The 24,895-nt window shown below is 43.6% G+C and overlaps 1 protein-coding gene and 1 pseudogene across 4 annotated transcripts; both read right to left on the minus strand.

Annotated features, from left to right (window-relative positions):
- Positions 1–5,366: 5,366 nt before the first annotated feature.
- On the minus strand, positions 5,367–11,014 carry LOC123143146 (uncharacterized). 4 transcript variants are annotated; one of them, XM_044561982.1, is made up of 10 exons: positions 10,830–11,013; positions 10,622–10,748; positions 9,746–9,936; positions 9,380–9,635; positions 9,040–9,262; positions 8,833–8,953; positions 6,831–8,236; positions 6,660–6,719; positions 5,884–5,947; positions 5,367–5,762 (listed from the first exon to the last, which is right to left on the minus strand). In XM_044561982.1, exons 3-9 carry the CDS (start codon positions 9,908–9,910, stop codon positions 5,926–5,928), a joined length of 2,253 nt encoding a protein of 750 aa, XP_044417917.1. In that variant the 5' UTR covers positions 9,911–9,936; positions 10,622–10,748; positions 10,830–11,013; the 3' UTR covers positions 5,367–5,762; positions 5,884–5,925. The 4 variants fall into 4 exon arrangements, with proteins under 4 accessions (XP_044417917.1, XP_044417918.1, XP_044417915.1 ...); XM_044561983.1 differs by having other exon boundaries at positions 10,618–11,014; XM_044561980.1 differs by having other exon boundaries at positions 10,622–11,013.
- A 684-nt stretch (positions 11,015–11,698) lies between these two features.
- Positions 11,699–24,385, minus strand: LOC123142338 (uncharacterized; annotated as a pseudogene).
- Positions 24,386–24,895: the final 510 nt, after the last annotated feature.

The raw sequence follows: 24,895 nt of genomic DNA on the forward strand, positions 1-24,895 counted from the left end.
CACCCAATGGCAGGCACGCACGGGCGGCTACTCTATGCCCGGTCTTGGCGTGGCGGCGCTTGGCTCCCGCCGGTTTAGGGGGAGGAGGTAGGGGCGGTTAGGAGGTAGGTCGCGGCTTCGGCGAGGTGCGAGGGAGACAGAGGCATGGCGCCACCAACGATGATGGATGAGGCGTCGGTTTTCCGCCAGATCCAGGAGGGGAGGTATGCGCGTGCGGGCGGCTTGTCTCCGCTCGGCCTAGGTGTGGCCGCGCTGGGCTAGGAGAAGTGGGGGGTGTAGGGCCGTTCATATTTGCTAGCACTATACAGCGTGTTTGGTTGGGGAAAGTTGGAGACATTGAATGGAAGTTTAAGTTAAGTGACACTTTAAATCCTTTGATTGACTCAGGGACATGAAATTATAGAAGGGAAGGGAAAGGAGAATAAAGAGGACCAACTCCTTCAAATCTCTTCCCTAGGGGACCCCCGGTAATTTAACGGGGGATTGGGAATTGACAGGGAAAAAAAATGTTTTGTTAGTTGGCACGTCCGTGAGGGTGGCGTTTCATGTTGAAAGTTCGTTATTTCTTAGCCTAATCCCATCAACTAAATAGGGGCAGTTAAGTATCTCTTAAATTCTTACCTTTAATTGCCTTTACATGCCAAACAGAAGAATGGGACTTCAAATAAATTTTCCATGTCTAATCCTTGACAAATTCCCATTCCCTCTCACCAAACACGCTGAATTAGTAGTAGGTAGGTATCATCAAGATACTACAAGATCAGATCGGGCGCAAGAACGAAACGCATGTAGAACCCAACTCCAAGGCAAAATCTGCTAAACAGATCCCAGGAAGCATGCAGCAATCAGTACAAGAGTATCCTATATACGCCATGGTCATTACTAGAAAAAGGCTAATTAGTGGCGCACCTGTTTTGGCCATTAATGGCGCACTATAGGTGCGCCACTAGCAATCAGTACAAGAGGTGCGCCATTAGTATTGCAGGTAATAGTGGCGCACCTTGTAGTGCGCCATTACTATTGCTACAGGTGCGCCATTGGTAACTTTTTTTTTGATTTTTTTCTAAATTTTGAAGGCGGGAAAATAGTAGTGGCGCACCCTCTAACCCCCACCGTGCGCCATTGCTATTTTTGAATTTTGAATTTAGATCTGGATCGCGATTTTTTTGCCCTTTTTTTGCTCTTTTTTTGCTCGTTTTTTTGCACGACATTTTTTCAAATTTTGTTCTCGTTTTTGGATCTTGTACGTTCTTTTGCCGGAGAGGAATTCGCCGGAGAGGAGGGGCCGAGGTCACCGGAGAGGAGGAGGAGGAGGTCACCGGAGAGGAGCTCACCTACATCGCCGGAGAGGAGGAGGAGGTCGCCGGAGAGGAGGGAGGAGAAACCGTGAGGGGAGGGGAGGAGAGGAGGGAGGAGGAGCTCACCGGAGAGGAGGGAGGAGGAGATCACCAGAGAAGAGGGAGGAGGAGATCACCGGAGAGGAGGGAGGAGGAGCTCACCGGAGAGGAGGGAGGAGAAACCGTGAGGGGAGGGGAGGAGAGGAGGGAGGAGGAGGAGGTCGCCGGAGAGGAGGAGGGGAGTATGGTGGAGGAGAGGAGGAGATGGAGTGGAGGAGAACAATGAAGAGGTAAGGAGGAGAGGACCCCGCCCAGCCATATATACGGCATAGTAATGGCGCACCGTGGGCAGATGCGCCATTACTAATTATTTTTCTTCATTTTTTTGATTTATTTTGAATTTTGAAGGCGGGAAGATAGTAATGGCGCACCGTGGGCAGGTGCGTCATTACTATTTTTTTATTTTTTGATATAGTTTGAATTTTGAAGGCGGGAAGATAGTAATGGCGCACCATGGGCAGGTGCGCCATTACTGAGTTTGATTTTTTTTAATTTTTTTGAATTTTTTTGCCTCTCCAGATCTTGAAAGCCCCATAACTTTTTCTGTTAGATTTTTGGGGATTTTGAAAATGTTCAACAGGGCTCCCCAGTTGAAATCGGATGTAACTTTTCGATTGGATGATTTTTCATATAAAAAAACTTTTTCATCGGAGGAGTTCGTATGCAAAAGTTATGCCCATTTTACAAATTCTCGAGAGATTTTGCAAAAAAATCGAAAATTCATGTTTGTAAATTTTGCTAACAACTAGACCACATATCACATGGGAATCTTATTTCTTTTATTTTTTGAAACTGAAAAGGCGGTCCAGGGGGGTGCATTTGGTGAATTTTTTGTAAAGCTCAGACGTGTGGTTTGTAAAAACTAGTAATGGCGCATCACGGGTCAGTGCGCCATTACTAGTTAAAACTAGTAATGGCGCACTATCCCTGGTGAGCCATTACTAGTTTTGAAAAAAAAGTAAAAAAAAATTGTTAGTAGTGGCGCACAGAGTATGTGGTGCGCCAACTAGTAATATGGACACTAATGATGCGCCATTACTAGTTAAAACTAGTAATGGCGCACTGTCCCCTGGTGCGCCCTGGTGCGTCATTACTAGTTTTGGAAAAAAAATAATGGGTGTGGTGCGCCATTAGTGATATGGACACTAATGACGTACCTACACATGGTGCGCCACTGCTATATAGCAGTTGCGCACCACATATGTGATGCGTCATTAATGTCCATATTAGTTATAGCTCTTTTCCTAACAGTGGATGTATCATCCTCATCCGACGGTGGCATCGCCTCCCCACGAGCTCTTCTCAAATCAAGAATCAAAACTCCGCAGCGCGGTGTTGAAGTTGTTGTCTGCACTGACAGCTGGGTCGACCATGGTCACGGGGTGCACGGTGGCAGGCGCATGGGGAATCCTGGCGCTGGGCTTCACATGTATGTTATGCCAGGGCAACATAGCACATTGTGTTTAGAGCCCAATGAGTAGCACACCCATATTGGTTGTTGAGTAAATCAAGTGTTCCACATGCAGCAGCAGTATCATCACCAAAACAGCTTTCTCTTCGTATCCATGTACGAAGTTCAGCATGCCACTGATGGAGCTCCAAGCTATTACGTTTTCGATGGCAACGTGGTGTGACCTCCATCAGCTTTACCCAAACGCCTATGAACAAACATACTCAGCAGTACACAGTACAACAAGTAATCACGCTTCCACTAAAGGCCTTGTAGTGCTGCTCTAACATCACCACTGGTGGGCAAGAATAAATGGATACACGTATTACCCTCACAAGGTAATTAAGCAAGGCTTAAGCGCCAACAAAAATTAAGTAGAGCGAACAATCCGATAAGCCTTTCCAACACGTCAACAGTGATTTTTTGATACAATTTCGTTAATTTTTTAATACATGAACTTTTCTAAAAATATCATGAACGTTTTTTGATTTTTTGAACATTTGTTTTCAAAATTGCGTACATTTTTAAAAATTCCCGAACATTTTCTGAATCCATAAACATTTATGAATTCTTAATTTTTTTAATTCAAACTTCTTATTTTGTTTAATTTTCGAAACTTTCTTGAAGTCACGAAATTTTTAAAGGTGAAAAGAGAAGACAGACAAGGAAAACGAAAAATGAAAAACAGGCCGCACGGAGATGGGCCAGCCCAAAGAAGCGTGTTGTGTCTTCTCCATGTGGATTCTTTGCCGGGCGTGGTATAGAAGGTTCTTACCGCGTGGGCCCGCCCAGGCGAGGATTCCCTTGTGTGAAATGTTCTTTTTATCATTTAGGGGTGGCTCGTGGGTAATTTTTTTTAACTTTTGGGGCAATTCAGTGACGTATGGCCAAAAGCAATAATCCTGTTATTATTAGGTACTAGCAAAAGGGCCCATGAGTTACAACAGGAGATTTTTTTTTATAATCTCCAATATCCATGACCACATTTTGCTGCATCACCGGGATACACTATAACGCTCAATTTTCGTGAAATCATGAACAATTTTTGAAATCATGAACATTTTTTAAAACTTGTGCACATATTTGAAATCATAAAAATCCAAATTCATGAACACTTTCTAAAATTTTCAAATTCGTCAACACTTTCTAAAATTTTGAAATTACTCTTTTATTTTCAACTTGTCCACATTAAACTTGTCCATAAAATTTTGAACATTTTCTAAAATATAGAACATTTTTGGAATTGATGAAAATTTTATTACATATGCAATTATTTTCTAAAACTATGAACATCATGAATAGTTTTGGATTTTTGGATAATTATTTATTCATAAACAATTTCTAATAATACAGGATCTTTTTTAAAAATCATGAGCATTTTTTAATACCAAACATTTTTATAATTTATTAAATATTTTGTTTCAAAATTCTGATTTTTTTATTTTCGGAACTTTTTTGAAGTCCCGAATTAGTTAAAGTAGAAAGAAAAATAAAACAGCAAAAAAAATTGAGACAAGCAAAAAACAAAAATTTGAAAAATAGGCCCCCAAATGGGCGCGCTGCGTCTTCCCCCAGCGCGCAGCACGCAGCATAGGAGGTCCGTACTACATGGCCAGCCCAGGCACGGGATTCTATTTTGTGGAATATTTTTTATCATTTATAGGTGGCTTTAGTGGGTAATATTCTGTAATTTTGAGGGCAATTTTCATGACGTACCGTCAGAAGCAAAATCCCTTTATTGTCAGGTATAGATAGTAGATTCTTGATTTTTCTTTTTTGTCCTTTCTTTTTTCTCTTTTCTTTGGTTTTTTATTTATTCCATTTATTTTCTATTTTCCTTATTTTTCTTCCGTTTTCTTTGTTCCTTTCTAGATTTTCATCGTTTTCTTTGTTTTTCATGGTTTCTTTCTTTGTTTTTACCGTTTCAGTTCTTTTGCACTGGTTTTCTTTGCTTTTTGTTTCTTTCGTTGATTTTCATTGTTTTTCCTCTTTTGTTATAGGACATGAATATATTTTCATAAACGTTTAACATATTTGCAATTACGTGAACGATTTACTTACACATGTTGAAATTTTTTCAAAGAGATGGTTAATACTTCAAACATATATTTTGATGGCAACCTTTTACATACACATTCAACATTTTTGGTACACATCTGGAACATATAAGTTTAACATTTCCAAATACATGATCAACAGTTTTTTAAATTTACTTTTTGTGGCTACGTTTTTTAATATAAATTATTTATTTTTGTATCAACCTTTAACATTTTTTCAAATATATTATTAATTTTTTTTAAAACTTATTTTTTATGTCTATTTTTTCATCTATGTGTTTTGATGTCTATTTTGTTCATGGACATTACATAATTTTCTTATACATTAGAATCAATTTTACTATTGTGCAATTAACATTTTTTTAACTTTTTTATGTATATTCAGAATATTTAGAAACAAGAAAAGGTAAAAAAAACGAGGCAAAAATTAAAACAAAAATGGAACTAAAAATGTGCTGAAGGCCTGTCAGCGTTGGGCTGGCCCAAATCAAGTGAGACGTCATTCTGTCTCACGTCAGACGAGACATAGGGCGCCCCACATCCTGGTCCATTCGTGGAAGGCAACCGTTTCCTGGCTCAGGAAGGCAACAATTTTCCAGCCCATTCCTGGCCAACACCTGCCTTTGTCTTGAAGTAAAAAAATCTAATACCTCTAGGCACGGATGTGCCGCCAGGTGCCAGCGGCTAGCCGCTGCTCACCGCCGACAGCTCCACGGCTTCCTTTCCAACTCTGGCGACAAGCCCTTCTCGTCCGCGACGGTAACACCTTACCTCAGTGCCGGCCTCCTAATTCAAGCGACACGCCTGCTGGGACGCGGCGCTCCTGTTCCGCAACTCCGCCCTTGATCGCCACTGGCGCTACACGAACCATCATGGTCATCACCATATATTTCTTTGCGGAGGGAGTACTAGTTAGGAGGGATGCATGAGTCATGCTACGGGTGTTGAAAATGACATGCAATGCTCGTTTCAGACTTACATGATTTACTCGTATTGATGGTGTGGTACTTCACTGACTGGATCAAACATTTATGGCGTCTTTCCTAAAATTGTTGTAATTTGACAAGCTTCAGTTTTCAGCGGCATCATATATTCATATGTTCATGTTCTCGCAGATGAAAATGCACAAGACAAACAAGCCGCATGATGTTGCCCAATATTTAATCCACGCCGCAAGACAAACATGCCACATAATACTGACGAGCAGCTGCCGAGATGGAGTATTTAACCAAAAACTACCATAGTTCAGGCCAACAAAAATATTATACTAAACTGCGTTGATTTGATTCCATCAGATGGTTGAGAATGATGGGATTTGCAGCTACAGTGCATGATATAGTAAGCCGAAGGTACCATTGTTTTCTATAATTATCTAAAGACTATAAAAAGTTAAGCAATTTGGGGCTATCATCCATCTGTGTGCGCGTATGACTTGAGCCTGTGCACAAATCACACACACTGGCACATGTATTGAAACATAGAGCTACGCACTAATAATACTTGCACCTTGAGATTTTTTTTGAAAGGAATTAACGTTCCGGTCAAGTTTGTTAAACAGGTTGTAGTGCAAGTAGTACTAATTATAAAAATGCAAATTTTACATGTGTTGTGCACGTACCCAAGTACTAGTATATATTGAGTACGAGATACATATACTGATGCAAACTACTCCCGTCCTAAATATAAGTCTTTTTAGAGATTCCTACAAGGGACTACAAACGGAGTAGAATGGAGGAAGTACTAGGTATGAATTACCCATGGCTATGGGCTTTTCTCGGGTCTAGACCCTCGTGACTAGCTGTCCTAGCACCCCCCCTGCACAACAACAAAATATATAAATTAAAGTTAGCCACACATATATAGCTCCCTATCAGCTTATTTGATGTTCAAAACTCAACTAGTAAATGCATCGACTTGTCAACTCACGATTTAAGGGATCGATCCAGTAGAGAAAGGTGTTTTGCGACATCTACCATTGACGGTCTTAGAACCACATCATCGTCAAGACATTTGACGGCAATTTCTACCAGCATGTCAAGAAGCCCCAAATCTCCTTTCAGTGCAATTTCCTTATCAAATAGCCCTGTTGATTTCCTACCCTTCTTGTGATTCTCGAGGAAAATCCTCACTAAGCTGTTATGGTCAGCATGTATAGCCTTCCTCCGAGTAAGAAGTTCCAAGATGATAACTCCAAAACTATATACATCACTTTGTTCTATTAGATAGCCTTTTTGTAGGTATATTGAATCCATATAAGTCATGTCACCAATGATGTCTCTCGCAATCATCCTTGACATGCCAAAGCCAGAGATCTTGGGGACAAAGTTGCCACTGAAGAGATTATCATCGAATAGTATATTTGTTGGTTGAAGATCACAGTGTAAAATTTGGGTACTAACCACTGAATGCACATATGCTAGAGCATCTGCTAATGCTGCAGCAATATTATATCGCACACTCAAGTTGAGAGGCAGTTTGATGTTGATGTGAAGAATATCATGAAGGCTAACTGTGGAGAAAAACTCATAGACTAGGATCGGGGCATCAAATTCAAGGCAACAACCTATGAGCCTAATGATGTTTTTGTGAATGACTCGAGATAGCATGATGACTTCATTTGCAAAATCTCCATTCTCCACCACATTATCACAAATCAGCTTCCTTACCATGATAGGTACGTTATCCACAAGACCCTTGTAAAGTTCTCCAAAGCCATCTTTTCTAATAAAATTCTTATCCTTTAAAATTGGCTTGAGCTCCCCCCTTTTGAAAAGTTTCACACATTTTATATTTTCCAATATAGGACCGCCCAACTTCACGTAATTCTTGCGTGCTTTTGTGTTGAAAATGTCTAGATTGTTCAACTTGTAGAGCACACCATGGTTAGAGCAAGAAATACTTGCACCTTGTGGAATGATATTTTGCTTTGTATCATGCGCTCCACATAATGACCATTGATCATCTGGAGCTTCTTCTCGACCTTGATGCCAATGCTTTTCTCTAGGAGTCCCAACATAGTTCACGAGTTCATCTCTTTTAGCATGTTGCTTGATGTCCTTTCCAAGGTACTCAGATGAAAGCTTTGCGATTCTCGCTGGCCAATATCGTTCCTTTAGGAAACTGACCCGTTGTTTGACTGATGAACTACTGATGCCAGTTTTGACGACACTTGTTGTTTTATCAAGCCTATCGTTTACACACCGGGCAACTGGTCTCTTCTTCGGGTTCAAGTCCATACAGTCTATCCCTATCTTAGCACATACTCTTACTTGTTCCAATTGCATCTCCAAATGATCTGATGTCTCCAATCGATTCATCCAATTTTCAACTACCTACAAAATCGCAACTGTAAGTTATGATCTACAAAATAAACTCCGATGATAGGTGTTTTATAGCTATAATATATAGGGAGAAAATACCCTGGACATCTTTAAGAGGAAAATTATATACATTCATATGGACACATAAATTGACCTAGCTTCTGGTTGCATTTCTTCGTGGGTTTGGGCTAAATGCAAACTTGTCACCTATCTTCGTGGGTTTGGGCTAATGGGTGGGCTTGTTGCTTGGTGTATGAAACATGAAATGGCATCCATGCAATGAGATATCGAGTTCAAGAATGTCAGCCATTTTCAATCCACATTTAGGTCTTTGGGGGTTACACATGTGGGGAAAAAAGTTGACACATAAGCACATTTTTCACATTGCCTTATAAGTTCAACCTTTTGGGTGAATAACAAGTATGAACGCATAAGAGGGGTGCTACAAATGCGATCCTTGTGCTACATATTAGGCCAAGAAAGCATTTAGGATCTTTTTCTTGTCTATGAATAGATGAATTTTGCTATTTCTCAAAGGTAAATTAAATAGTAACATGCTTTATGTGGAAAATATATACTTAACATGGAGCAAACGCTTAAACTCTTACATTCTCATCTTCTGGATACCCCTTCTCTCCTGTTAGTATCTCCATGATTATAACGCCAAGACTGTATATGTCCGAGGCAAATGCGACTTGTCCTCTGTAGAATTCAGGAGCCAGATATCCTCTACAGAAAGAGTGTCCGATCAATGAATAGACACGAGTATAGATTCATGTCGAACAAAAGGAAGAGCTTTTAAGAGGTTGTCTTACTGCGATCCACATAGGTGTGACGTAAAAGCTCGTGTTTGGTCTTTATCGAGGCACCTTGATAGACCAAAATCAGCAATTTTGGGTACCATCCGATCATCAATCAATATATTACCTGGCTTTAGATCTAAGTGGAGGATATGCTTCTCGTGAAGATGAAGTAAGCCCTCACAGATTCCCTTGATTATCTGGTAGCGCTCACCCCATTCAAGTCCACCAGATGAATCTACGAAAAAAATTGGCAAACATATGGGATACCTGGATCACCACAAAATACGAGAAGCTAGGTTGTATAATGACCTATATTAAATACTAAAGTATGGGAATAAATCTTAGATCATACCTGTAATATACTTATCGAGACTTCCATTTGGTACATACTCGAAACATAGTAACCAGTTGCGCAGATCTGCCATCACAAACTTACCTTCATAATTTGCAATTCTCCCTTGCGTGTCAGAACAATATCCTAGGAAACGCACTATATTCTTGTGCTTGGCTTTCATCAGGCACTCAACCTCTTTGTGAAATTTATTCTCATGCATATCAAGCGTTTGGGACAACTTCTTTACAGCAACCATCCGTTCTCCGACTATTCCCTGCATTCACAACATGTATTATTTATTTTTGTGTGTGTGTGTCCGCGCGCGCATGGCGGGGTGATAAATTGTGATCGAGAATGAGAAAGCTTACTAGCGATAACACGTACCTTATAAACCACTGCAAACCCACCACTACCAATTTGCTGATCATCAGAGAAACAGTCTGTGATGTCTTCTAAAAGTGACAACCATAGGTATGTTGGCTCTGCACTTCCATCAAGCAGCATGCGCTCTAGGTCAACTTTGTATCTGATACCAATTTCGCCATCCATTTGCAATCAATACCACACCACAGTACCTTCAAAAAACAAGATCAACAAATGCCATTGTTTTGAGTCCACCTTGCATATACCCGATTATGCAAATAATGATGAAACCCAGAATGAATAACAATCGCATATGTTACTCGAGTCCACCAACACGATTATTGTACATATGCCATTTTTATATATATGCATTTCGACAACATATTAGCTAGTTACTCAAGTATAATAATAATAATCATAAAAGGCAACGATTGGTATGTCTGAATCCTAATAGTATAGGTTAGTCACCACTTTGGGAACAACACATTTGAGTTTACCTAATACATATGAGAAGCTGATGACTTAATCACAAGAATCTGCAATACAAGATTATAGATGTATCATACTCCCTCCATCGAGAAATACTTGTCGGAGGAAGGGATGTATCTAGATGTATTTTAGTTCTAGATACATCCATTTTTATTCATTTTTGCGACAAGTAATTCCGGACGAAGGTAGTAGAAACCAGCAATATACTTTTCTTCAGCAAAAACAATATTCTTTTTCTTATTATCAGGAAGCAACTTTGTTTAGGGATAACCAATTAGCAATTTTAATTTAAATCATTCAGGAACATAAACTTATCCTTTGTTTAATTTAGTTTGAAAAGTATTGCTAGACACATGTATGCACAGTAGAAATTAAGAGAGAGAGAGAGAGAGATATGTACATACATACCGCGGCGGAAGCGAAGTAATTAACTAATCCTGTAGAAGCAGGCGGCCGGTGAGCAGAGACCGATGAGATCTGGCGCTCGCGAGCTTCGAGGAAGATCGACGACGATGACCTGATCAGCCTGCCTAGCCTGCAGCGTCAACGCTTTGATGTGTTATATATGACCTGATCTATGCTTTGGCCAGATGTATGTAACACACATCCAGACAACCTGAGGGTAATGATGAGCAGGATTTGGGGATCGGAAAGAAGACTTCGAGAGGAGGAGGAGGAAGAAGATGCAAGGGAAAGGTTCATAAAGTTTCTTTATGATTGATGATGATAAACAAGCTGCGCCCTACCACACACACTGGCCTCTATACCCCACGCTGGCTCAACCACTTCCGACCCAGTCAACCAGGAGCTGCTACGACTAGTCGCCGGCCGCCGTTGCCACTCTGTCGCGATTAATCGCCACCGGCCGCCATACTCGTCGGCAGCGGGATGGGAAGGTGGGTCCCGGGGGTGGCCGGGACACGGCATGCCACAGATGACGACTAGAACGAATCACCCGTCCGTGCCATGGACAAAACAGCCTAGATCTGGAGGCAATGAATCTGAATATCTGGCAACTGTTAACGAATAATGAACCTGATGATGAGACGACGCAACGTGTAAAAGCAACTCATTTACGTGTGACGGTCGCTTTTAACGAATGCTTCTGCGACGGACTGATGCAGCTGCCGCCGCAAAGTCCAGAGAAGCACTACTAGCTGCTTATGCTGAACCATGAACTCAAGAATGGTTCAGAGAAGCACTAGCTGCAAAGCATTTTACAGCAGAGGGGGCAGAAACTATGAACCGGAGAATAATAGCTTTGAGCTACATATATGCTGCTCGGTATACTGACAAAATGTTTGTATCACCCCACAAATCCATACAAATGGTGGCAACGTGATGCGAACTCCACCATCATTAACAAAACCCTATGAATAGGCTCAACAGTACACAGTGCGAAAACAAAAATTTACCCTTTGCTATGGTATAAGGAAGGGCAAGAATAGATGGATCCACAGATCAGAGCAGGTAATTAAGACAGGGTTAAACACCAGAAAAGCTGAACCACCAATCCAATGTAGCTATAAGAGCACCCACAGTGCGGTGTTTTTCAGCCTCTAAAGTTGCCTCTAAAGGCTTGGAGCCTGCCCCCAAACATTACAGACGTCGCCTCTATTAGGCCAATTGGTTTGATGCCAACATTTGGCATTGCCAATATTTGGCAAGCCAATAATTGGCAACTTCTTGTGAGCTTGGCACCAACGCTAGCCTTGGAGGCTGCCTCCAAGGATTACACAAACCATATGGTCCTACCTGTCTGTATGGTTGTGTCTAGGTCCATCATAACTGATCAGTCAGACTTCCAATAAATTTGTTGATTATTCTATTGTGGGTACAATCCTTGGCGTCACAATATGCTACACACTGCATCATTTTTAGCTCTGCTTAGAGGCTGAAGATGGGGCCCGGTATAGAGGCAGAGCCTCTGTCCACTTCCGGTGCATTAAAGCATCCCAATTGGCATGTTGTCTACGGGATCCATTCAGTATGGAAAGGCGCTACCATTCTTGGTCTTTCGTCCGGATCATGGTTAAGACACTCCACGGCAATGTCTGCCAGAATGTCAAGACAATGCATATTTCCTCCCACTGCAATTCTCCTATCAAACAGATCAATTGATTTCCTCCCCATCTTGTGATATTTAGGGAGCGCTCGGTTCCTCTCCGCTCTCTTAACTCTGCTCCCGGAACGGACCTCACTTTAACGGAGCTGCAAAGACCGAGCTCCACCAACTCCGCGGAGTGGAGGAGCAGAGAGATTACGAACGGGGCCGTAATGAAATTCGTTACTAAGCTATTATTGTCAGAATGTGTGGCCCTCCTCCTAGTAACAAGCTCCAAGATGGTAACTCCAAAGCAATACACATCACTTTGTTCGGTCAGCAGGCCTGTTTTTAGATATGTCGGATCCATATAAACCATGTAACCAGCGATTATTCCACTATGTTGCGCAACCATCCTTGACATGCCAAAGTCTGAGATCTTAAGCACACACTTGTCATCAAAGAGTGTATTTGATGGTTTAAAATTACCATGTAAGACGCATAAGGCCCTTGAATGCATGTAAGCTAGAGCATTTGATGATTCTGCTGCTATACTCGCAAATCCAAGTGGAGAGGCACCCTTCTACTGTGAAGAATGTCATCGAGGCTACCTCTGGAGAGAAACTCATAGACTAGCATCCGGGTGCCAACTTCGAATCAACAACCTAAGAGCCTAACGATGCTTCTGTGAATGACAAGGCTTTGGATCATGAGTTCATTTGGAAATGGTCCATTGTCCGGCGCAGTTTTTTTTTGAAAAGGAGGTTAAAACCCCCGGCCTCTGCATCAATCGATGCATACGGCTATCTTTATTTATTATTCAACAAAGGTCTAACAAGAACATATATCAAGCCATCTGAAGCCACCACTCAAACCTACAAAACTTGATAATGTGGGGTGCTCTCACTCATCATATCTAAAACCGATGTCGTCGCCCATCCATCCACATAACGTATCGGAACTAAAGCCGGTGCAGCGGACCTAAATCGTACACCACATGCACACGTTTTAGAAGCCGCCATCATCATCAAACCACTGGCCCATCTTCAGGAGAGAGATCCGCATCATCCTTGCCAGTCTGTCCATCCGTCGATGCCACCACGGCGCCCAACGGCGCCACCGCCCTGCACTCGTCCATCCAGACGCGAAGATTCTGCAGGATATGTCGTGTGTAGCACCTGCCGGCTAGGCATGACTTGAAATCTCCACCGAAGCTCCATTCAAGACGAAGCCGCTCCACCTCCTGCCTCTGTCTTCCAGCGCTGCTCCACAAACGATACTCCCAAGAGAGAAATGACACCGCAGTGCCCCCATTGTCCGATCTGGAAGACAAGATTTAGGGTTTCCTCCGAAGCAGCACGAGTGGGTCGACAGAAGTTACACGACGATGCCTCCATCAAGGCAACGACACAGAACGCCGCCATCGCCTGCCATCGGCTCGGTTTTCACCGGCAACTCTGTCTTCCCGACTCATAGCCGGGACTAGATGACGGATCTCGGGATCTGACCATCCAGCCTCCAGCGGAGGAAATGGCCACCACCGCCGGCTGCACCGGCCAGATCAGATCTGACCAGAGGCGTCGCCGAACAGTCCACCAGGCCCTCCACGTCCCCGCCGCCGCCGATCCGACGCCCGATGGCATGCCGCCGCTGACCGTAGCCACTGCCCTTCCCGGTACAGTGACGCGCCGCGCCTGTAGCTGGCGCCGCCCGAGGCAGGGCCAGCCACCACGCCGTCGTCTGTCGCAGCCATCGCCGCCGCGCCACATAGATTGGATCGGCCGCGCCACCACGTGTTTAGGGGCCTCGCACCACCTCTAAGACGCGGGAGAGAGGGAGTCCCCCGCCACCGCCGTTGGCCTCCGGCGGCGGCAGAGGGAGGGGAAGAGGAACATCGCGCCTCCGGCGGCTAGGGTTTGGGTGCCGCCCGAGTCGCCATAGTGGGGCCTATGCGGGGGCTGTTGGACCACTAATCAGCTTCTTTATTGCGACTAGTACATCCCCAACAAGTACCCTGTAAACTTCTCCAAAGCCTCCTTTTCCAATCAAATTCTTATCCATTAAAAAAGGCTTGAGCTCACCCTTTCGTAAAGTTTAATAAGTTTTACATTCTCCAACATACGTCCACCGTACCACATATAGTTCCTGCGTGCTTTTGTGTTGAAGATGTCCAGATTGTTCAACTTGTAGAGCAAACCAGAGCTAGAGCTGGAAATGCTTGCACCATGTGGGATGACATTTTTTTTTGCATCTTGCGTTCCCCAGAATGGCCATTGATCACCTTGAGCTTCTTCTTGAACTCGCTGCCAATGATCAAAATATTCCACAAGTTCTTTGGTTTCATCATGTTCCTTGATGTCCTTTCCGAGGTACTCAGATGAAAGCTTTGCTATTTTCTCTTTAGAGTAATGTTCCTTTAGAAAACCATCCCGTCTTTCAACTAGCAAACTACTGGTGCCGGTTTCGACAGTACTTGTCGTTTTATAAAGCCTATAATTTATACGGCTTGCAACTGGTCTCTTCTTTGGATTCGAGTCCATGCACTCTATCCCTTTCTGCACGCATACTTTTACTTGATACAACTGTGTCTCCCATTGGTCTGATTCCCGCAGCCGATTTATCCAAGTCTCAACTACCTACAAAATTGAAATTGTAAGTTAAGATATAGATTGTAAATGAGAGTAGGTGGTCTAGAGAGAGAGAGAGGGAGGGAGAGAGAGAGAGAGAGAGAGAGAGAGAACATGCAGGAAATTTTGAAATGAAAAAAAAAATCCATTATGAAAGTGAGCTTGTTGTCAGTTGGATGTTATTTTATTAAAGCATAAGTGCATTTCTCACCTGTGTGGCTGTGTCCACTTTAGTTTGACATAATGGGTATGCTGGTTGGTATGAAACACAACACAGTATCCATGCAGAGAGGTCTCCAGTTCAAGAATGGGCCAGCACAATTTTAGAGAAAATCGCTGCATACGTAAGTCTGGGTCTAAGGAGCCACAAATGCAGAAAAGAGTTGGCATATATAAACACATTTTCCACATTTCTTGCTAAGTTCAATCTTTTAGGTGCAGTAGCAAGCGGGGTGCTACAAATGTGATTTTAGTGCTACATCTTAGGCCAACGAGGCATATATGCAACTGCAAGTTTAGCTTGTGTTAATTAAGTAAGCAATGTGGTGTTAAAGCTGGGTGTCTAAGACACGAATCTTACAATTTCATTTTTATTTTGAGTGAATTTATTTTACAATTTCTGTAAGTTAAACTTAAGTAAAGATATACAGTTATTTGAAAGTATATCATTTAACATGGAGCAAACATTTAAATTGTTCTTACATCCTCATCTTCTGGATACTCCCTCTCTCCTGTCAGTATCTCCATGAAGATAGCGCCAAGACTGTATATGTCTGACGTGAATGCGACTTTCCCTCTCAAGAATTTTGGTGCCATATATCCCCTATGAGAAGATATTTAAATTGTGGTCAATGAATGTGCACACAAATATATATTTGCACAAAATAAAAATAAAAAAGAGCTTCCAAGTGATTAGGTTACAGCGATCCACATATGTTAGAAGTAAAATCCCGGGTTTGGTCTTTATCAAGGCACCGCGAGAGACCAAAATCAGCAATTTTAGGTACCATGCATGTGATCATCTACCAATATATTACCAAGCTTCAGATCTAAGTGGAGAATGTGCTTCTCGTGAGGGAGTTCTGCACTAAGAGTGGTAGGAGTTCCCTGCACCGCGAGGATCCTGCACTAAGGGCTCATTTGGTTACAGGGGATCCTCCCGGGATCCCTGCCTCTTTCCTAGGTGGAGAAAACACGGGCTGAATCAGTCCCGGGAAGCCCACCTCTGCATTTGGGCGCTCATGAGATCGGGGCACCCTCGCCCCTTCCACGACTCTTCCCCGGGAGAGGCTTCCACGCCTCGAGAGGTCGGGGAGCAAACCCCCGCCCGCTCTTGCGAAAAACTAGCGACAGGGCTGTGACAGAAAATCCCTCCCGCCATCCTCCCTCCAGCTCTCCACATCTACGGCGGCTGTGAAAGAAAATCCCTCCCGCGTTTGGTGGGGAATCACATGTGCACGTGAGAATTTCCCCCGGGGGCTTGTAGCCCTGGGCTTTCTTCTCCTTAATATTCCCTCCGTTCGGGTTTATTAGGTCTCTCAGCATCACAAGCATGTCCCTTTTTATAAGGCCTTACTTTGGAAAGGTGCATGCATGCAACCATTCATTGGTTACATTAAAAGCCATTGTTGTTGGTGTCATGGCTGGAAAATCAATACACTTCTTGCGTGCTTTTTCATTGGTTGCATGCATGTGAGAGAGTGCATTGGGAGTGAAATGAAAGAATTAATGTAAATAAATTATTATGTGTCTTGATTTAAGAGAAGTTGTCTTTAGGCCTAATAAATCCGGATGGAGGGAGTACCAAACAAGGCCTAAGAGTGGTAGGAGTTCCCTGCTGGTGCTAGAGTGCTAGGGATGCCAGAAACTCGTAGTACTCACTCTCACACACACGTACACTTGCACAAGTAGTACTAAGCTTGAAGTTCGAGAGGAATGCTTGATTACATCGAAGGATACAAGTCCTTTTATAGGACAAACGAGCTGCACATTACGTGCACAAACTAGTCCTAGTGTGTGAACATGGACTTCTGAATCCACCCGCACCGTCAATCCGCCATGCATTAAGTGCATTCTATCCTGTCCTGCCATCCTGTTCCGCCACATGCAGGGATAAGCCTCTTTTCTTGACTTTTTGGTTGCTTGGAGACGGGGTTAAAACCCAACATTCTCCCCTCAACCCTGTCGTCAGGTTCGATGTTGATGATCTCGATCTTGTCGAGCAGCTCCTCGAACCGGACGTGACCAAGTGCCTTCGTCAGGATGTCTGCCTTCTTGGGATTTGTGTAGCCCGTACACCCTGCTCGTGCTTTGCCACCAGAGTGAAGACCTCCTGCAAGTCCTCCCCCGTGTGATGTATGTAACCTTTTATAACGAGCGACACCTTGTGCTTGATGATGGAGGCGTGCTCGTCCTTCTTGATCTCGCACTACTAGGGAAACCCCGGCCCTAGTAGTAGTTGCACTACTGCTAGGGCGCTACAACTAACTTTTAGCAGCATCGCCAGTTTGACCCAGCGCTACTGCTAATATAGTTATCATGAGCGTTGGGTTGGACCGGTGCTCCTGCTAAGTAGTAGCAGCGCGGGCTGTTGCCTGCGCTACTACTATTCGTCTGTATTTTATTTCTTCTATTTTATACCGTATTTATACACTATTATATAAATTTTGATACAGTAGCAATTAAGAGAATGTTATGTCATTATGACCATGATGAGTTATTCAGTGGGTGGAAGAAACGCGGATTAGATTCAAGTGGATCCATAAATACGGAGAATGGAGACCATAAATACGTGATGAGTACAACCTAGGACCTACTCCTCTCTCTTAGCTAAAATAACATAAAATAGGTAAACTGGTCCATCTCCATAATGGAGAATGGAGATCCACCTGTCTGCAACTTGTGGCTTGCGAACATTCATGTAGTCTCAAATTGGTTGCCTGCGCGAATTGATTACTTTGCTCCCTTCTTTGAGATTGAGCCTTTCATCTTTTAAAAAATCGAGTATGCACTGTGGTAAGCCGTGGGTGGAGTTGGTCATAAGCTAACCATATGCATATGACCATCGGTAATCATCATGTTAGGCACAACCTCCTTCGGAAGCTTCTGTTGAATAACATAATAGTAACGTTTATAGTTAGCAATGTATTTTACTTAAGAAGAATGTATGCAACCATATTTAACAAAATCATACCATGTTTTTTGCAATGAAGTTACCATCATGCAACTCATGGACTAGTGGCATGTATCCACTAAAATTTGGGCTGACTTGATAATTGGTCTTAAAAGTCTCAACATCATTTATAAATTAGACAAGTGATCCTTTCTCCTCACAAGTTAGCTCGGAACCATAACTGTAGTACGTCTTCTCTACAGCCTTTCGAGTATTTTTCAAGAAAAGAAATAAGTTGTCAATTATATATAAACAAGTTTAGTAGGGATGAACACCAATTATTTTTAAATAGATAATATAAATTATTTAAAAAAATTGTTTGACAAACTCACATAGCGGTAGAACTGGAAACAAATAATGATCAAATTAATGCAAGAGCAATGATCAACAATAAATATGAACGTGACACATCGATGCGAGAGCAAAATCAGCAAATGTTTGTGGTTCTTGTTAGCCTTCTCGTTCGTCAATCATCCTCATTTACTGAAAAAATTGGGTCACGGTCATCCGACTTGATTCGACACGCCCCAGGCAGGTGGGCGGCAAGTGTGCGGCCATGACGAAAATTAAATATTTGTATACCAAACTTCTACACTTATTTATTTTACTACAACATTTGGTATATATATCTTAGTTTTTAGTTGGTATAATAATTTAGTTCGTATGCTTAACCAATGTTCTTTGTTACTAGTTGAAATGTACTCCATCCGTTCCTAAATATAAGTCTTTTTAGGGACTCAAATATGGACTACATACAGAGGAAAATGAGTGAATCTACACTCTAAAATACTCCCTCCGGTCCTTTTTAACTGAGCATATCAGATTTGTGGTAAGTCAAACTTTGTAAAGTTTGACCAAATTTATATTAAAATATATTAACATCTACAATATCAAATATATATACTATGAGACTACATTTCATAATGAATCTAACAATGTTGATTTAGCATTATGAGTGTTGATATTTTTTTTCTATAAATTTTGTCAAAGTAGAGATACTTTGACTTCGGACAAAATTTATATACAAATTAAAAAGGACCAGCACTACAGGAATCTGCTACTTTGCCGTCTGCCACGGCGGACGGCAAAGGCAAGGGTGGCGGACGGCAAAGAGCTTTGCCGTCTGCCGCGGACGGCAAAAGGCTCCGGCAAAGTAGGCTACGGTAAAGAGCTTCTTTGCCGTCTGCTTTCTGAAGCGGACGGCAAAGGGGCCTTTGCCATCAGCGGCGGACGGCAAAGAAAGCCGACGGCAATAAATTCGCTGTTAGTCCGTTAGGCGTCTAACGGCAGCCTTTGCCGTCCGCGGCTGACGGCACTGTAGGCAAACTGACCAAATGGGTCAGCTGCCAGGAAGCACAGGTGGTTGCCACGTGGCTTATTTGCCGTCCGCGGCGGACGGCAAAGAGCCCGTTGCCGTCGGTGGCAGACGGCAAAGAGCCTGTACAGCCCTGTTTTTAATTTAATTCATTCAATTTGACAGCAATTCATATATATACAGAGATATACACAGCAATTCACATATATACACAACAAGCATATCCAACACACAAGTTTCATCATATATACATACATAACCAACACATATATAGTTCCATCCTTACATATTACAAAAGTTTCACATTATTCATCCTACACCGTTGTCCATCCATCCATATAACAAGTTCCAACCATGCAAGTTCATTGATACAAAATAAAAGCACAAATGGAAAAGAAGCACTCCATCCATGCAAGCTTCCGTGAATTAAATCAAATCTGCAAAATGATAAACAAGATGTTAGGAAAAGAAGAAGAAAATGAAGAAGAAGAAGAAAACTATAAGAAATAAGCATACTTAAGTAAAATGGAGCTAACCTAGAAGAAAATGAAGAAGAAGAAGAAGACTAGAATAATACTAGAAGAAGACTAGAATAATAATAATAATAATAATAATAAAAATAATAATAATAATAAGAAGAAGAAGACTATAATTAAGCTTATTATATAAACTTGGTCATTTTGTGCTAACATAAGTAATTTTGGAGTTAACCTATAGGAAACTAAGAATATTAGAGATAACTTAGCATATTAGAGGCAACTTAGGTAAAATGGAGCCAACCTAGCTAATTATGCCATCTTTGAGTGAACTAAGCATATTAGAGCTAACTTATAGCTAACTTATGTCATTTTGGAAGAAGAAGAAGAAGACTATAAGCTTATTATGTAAACTTGGTCATTTTGTGCTAACATAAGTAATTTTAGAGCTAACCTATAGGAAACTAAGCATAGTAGAGATAACTTAGCATATTAGAGCTAACATATGTAACTAAGCATATTAGAGCTAACATAGGTAACTAAGCATATTAGAGCAAACTATATATAGATCATTTTGGAGATCTGACATACCTGACATAGTTCATTTCTCATTGTTCTTCTCCTTCTCCTTCCTCAGCCTGATGCGCCAAGAGCGGCGAGGCGGTGGAGGCGGTGGAGGCAGTGGGATGTAGTCTTCTACCACAATTGGCGTGGTCATGTCGCCCAGCTGTGGGATCGCCGGCGCCACCACCATCGCCAGGTCATCCTCAGCCACCACCATCTCTTGCCCATGGTGCGCCACCACCATCTCCTGCCCTTGGTCGGCCACCACCATCGCTAGGAGGTCATCCTCAGCCTGATGCCCACTCTGCTCCTCTTCTTCCCCACTCCAGTCCGGATCATCCTCCTTGCTGTCTTTGCTACAGCCCGAATCGCTACTGCTTTTGCTACAGCCAGAATCGATGTTGCTTTTGCTACAGCCAGAATCGCTGCTGCTTTGGCTGTAGCCAGTGTCGCTGCTGCTGCTCCCATTGCCTGTCCAAATGCAACAATTAATGACCGTTAACAATCGATGCAAGACAAAGCCAAATGTAGAGGAATAAGAAGAGGCAGAACGTACCGGCATCATCGTCGTCAGTGTAGCGCATGCGACACATAGTCGCATTGAACACCTTCACGATGAGCATGTTGGCGTCGTCGTCGTGCCTGAAGAGAAGGAAGTACCCCAGCCGCAGGTCGTAGGCACGGTAAAACTTCTCCCAGCCATGACACAGGTACATGTGGCCCTCCTTGATCACCAACTCCACGTCCCACAGCCTGCGAACCCCGCTGCCGGCCTGTCGCAGCTTCACATTATTTGGCGGATCTTCACCCAGCATGTTCATATAAGTGTCAGGCAGCCTCTGCAGTTTGGGACAAGGAGTGATGTAGCAAACAACAGAGTTATCATAATGAGATGGGTGAAGGGGAGATCTCTCCTTCTATATACCTGCCTCTTGGAGGAAGTCCCAAGTATGATACTGAAGAACTCGAAAGCATCCAACTCGTACTTCGGCGTGGCAGAGCGGAGACAGCGGAGACAGCGGTGACGGCCTCCCCCCATCTCTAATAAGCAGCAGAAGAGACCAATTAGTATCTAGCTAGAAGCATATCTATAAACATAGCCAAGTTTCTAGACATGAAAGAAAACTGAGAAAAAAAAGCAATGCACTTGTGCTCAACAACATCAACAATACTTAGTTAATTTGGTAGGTTAGTTGGCAATGGCAATTGGCACCCTTCAAAACTAGGGATTTCTTTAGACATGAAAGAAAACTGACATGTTGAAAAAAAGAGCATAGTAATCTAAAAATAGGGGGAAAATACACTTCTTCTTTCTCCTCTTTATCTTCTTCTTTTTTTCATCTTTCTTCTTTCTTCTTAACCAAAACTAAACCTATAGTTCCTTCTGGTGTGATCACATTGGAATACTTGTGGCAACAAATCATAGTTGCACCATATTTTAGGTGGCCCTAGGTGCCACACACCAAGCAAACAAATAAATCTCAAATCGGAAACTAAGGGTGTAGTGTCGTAAAATCAATTTACTTTGTATGCAAATCAGAATGTATAGTTTGCCTTTCCGCAAAAAAGAAAAGGAAAAGACGGGTATAATTTTTTTTCTTGTATATAAAATAACTCGTGCACCAATATTTACTTCACTGAAAGATTTTTCACTTTGAAGGGAAATAGTTTTTGTTCCATCATCTCTTAATAGTTTTTGTTTCACCTAAACTAAAGTAAACCTAAACTAAACCAAACCTAAAATAAACCTAAACTAAACTTAAAATACAGAAACAAAAACAGAAAAAAAAACAAGAGATCTCACCGGGTGGAGGAGGGGGCACCGGAGGGGTGGGGCGGCCGCGGTGGTGGAGGAGAGGGGCGCTGGGGCGGCCGGGTGGAGGAGGGGGCGCCGGAGTGGCGGGGAGGCCACGGTGGTGGAGTAGAGGGGCGCCGGGGCCGCCGGGTGGAGGAGGGAGCGCCGGAGCGGCGGGGCGGCTGCGGTGGTGGAGCAGAGGGGCGCCGGGGCCGCTGGGGTGGAGGACGGGGCGCCGGAGTGGCGGGGAGGCCACGGTGGTGGAGCAGAGGGGCGCCGGGGCCGCCGGGTGGAAGAGGGAGCGCCGGAGCGGCGGGGCGGCTGCGGTAGTGGAGCAGAGGGGCGCCGGGGCCGCTGGGGTGGAGGAGGGGGTGCTGCGGCGACGTGGGTGGCGTGGGGCGGCGGCGGCTCGGGCACGGGCGGCGTGGCGCGACGACGGGGATGGCGCGGGGCGGGGAAGGGGGTCACCGGGGCTGCTGGGGCGGCGCGGCGACGGGGGTGGCGCGGGGCGGCGGCGGCACGGGGGCGGGATGGTGCGGGGCGGCGGCGGCTCGGGCGCGGGCGGAGAGAGAGAGGGACAGATGTGGGGCGCAGGCGGGCGTCGATGTTGATTTTAGTTAGGGCACAGTTCTTTGCCGTCCGCTAGCAGACGGCAAAGATCCTAGCTAACGGGCGTTAGCTTGGCCACTTTCTTTGCCGTCTGCTAGCGGACGGCAAAGAGGGGGGCCGTTAGGTTTTTTTCTAAACAGCTCGTTAGTGGGGCCCACCTCTCTCTTTGCCGTCCGCCAGCCGACGGCAAAGATTCTTTGCCGTCCGCTAGCAGACGGCAAAGAATTGGCTGATGGCAAAGACATTCTTTGCCATCAGCCAGTTCTTTGCCATCCGTTTTTCGCAAGCTGGCGCAAAGAGCTTCTTTGCCGTCCGCCAGCGGACGGCAAAGAATAGGCAGACGGCAAATAAGCAAATTCCAGTAGTGCAGAAGGAGTATGTCTATATATGTCCATGTGTAGTTCGTATTGAAATATCTAAAATGACTTATATTTAGAAACAGAGGGAGTACATCACTAATCAATTTGTTTATGGTAAATTTAAATTAAGTGATGTAATATAAGTTATTTTTGAATTATTTTTGTGACAATTCCAAAAAATTATATAGTGCACGCATCCATATTTGTATGTATATGCATATTTCATGTTTAGTTTTGTTTCATTAATACTGTGTTAGAGATTTCTAAAAAATAATGTCCAACTAAGATCTTAATAGTGATTTCTAGTGTATTATTAGATGTGCATATCGATAGATCCTTGTAGAGTATAAATTATGCCATTTTCAAATGTGTTACAAGTTGGATTCGGTAATAAGTTTAACGTACGCATGGTATTGAAATAGTACCGATCACCGACAAACATAAACTTATCACTGACTTGGTTATGCTTACATTCAGTTTGTTTATTTGCTCTATTCATCTCAAAATTTGGTTTCATCTCGTGTATACAATAGTCGATGCTAGTTTATAAAACAAAAGGTTTTGTACGAATTAAACCTAGACATTGAGTGATTGTAGAACATGCTGGGGGTGGCCCATCTACCAAGAAGCCCGTATTTGGGCCGGCCTCAGGGCCTACAGGGCCTAGCGGCAGGGTAGGCCCTTCGGTCCTTGTCCAATCTCTGGACAAGGCATCATCTTGGCATGCAAGTTAAGACCCTCTCGAGATGTGGCCAGTCCCCTTTATAAGGCGAGGCTAGGGGTAGATCGAGGGCATATATTCAATACCTCAGATGACGGTAGCAACCGTCATCTCCAATTTGTAACCCCCTCACACAACGCGTTTCCACCATTAATCAAACCCAAAGCTGGAGTAAAGTGTTACCTCTGCCATGAGGGACCAAAATTGGGTAAAACCACCATGTGCGATCCCCACAGGTGACCCCCTTGGGGAGCCCCGGCAGCGTGACCTACCACTCCAGCAGCTCGCCGGGCGCCACATCCTCTCCCTCACCAACTTTGACGCTGCCGCAGCAGGAGGACGCCTTGGGGAGCAGGTTGACCGTGCGGTTGAGGCGCCCCGCCTGCGCCCACGGGAAGCTGGCGCTAGGAGGTAGCTAGAGCATATTAGCCGCCGCGACGCAAAGCATGAGTAGGAGGAGCAGGGATACGAGGTGCGAGTTTGCCGCCATTGCGATGTGATGGTGGGGAGCGGAGAACAGTTTCGTGGAGATTTTCTAGAGGTTTCTCTCTGCCCGGGAATTTATAGGGTGGGGAGGGAGGGTGTTGGTAGTGGTGCTTGCAATGGACTACTACTGTGCTCTGTTATTGATTTGGCTTGAAAGCACACAGATTCCTCTCCTCCTTAAATTCCTTTTTTCTTTCCTTTTTTGACGAGAAAACTTCCAGTCTATTCATTTTCAATCATGGTAGTACAACGAATACCAGAAATAATAAAAATTACATCCAGATCCATAGATCACCTAGCGACGACTACAAACACAGAAGTGAGCCAAAGGCGCGCCCCTACTTTGAATTTAACTTAACGGAGCGGCGGATCCACCGTCATTGCCCCTCCCTTATGGAACCGAGCAAAACTTGTTGTAGTAGACAGTCGGGAAGTCGTTGTGCTAAGGCCTCATAGGACCAACGCGGCAGAACATCAACCGCCGCCAATGAAGAGTAGCGTAGATCAGGAGAAT

Source organism: Triticum aestivum, chromosome 6D, assembly GCF_018294505.1.
Source record: "Triticum aestivum cultivar Chinese Spring chromosome 6D, IWGSC CS RefSeq v2.1, whole genome shotgun sequence".
Classification (NCBI taxonomy): domain Eukaryota; kingdom Viridiplantae; phylum Streptophyta; class Magnoliopsida; order Poales; family Poaceae; genus Triticum; species Triticum aestivum.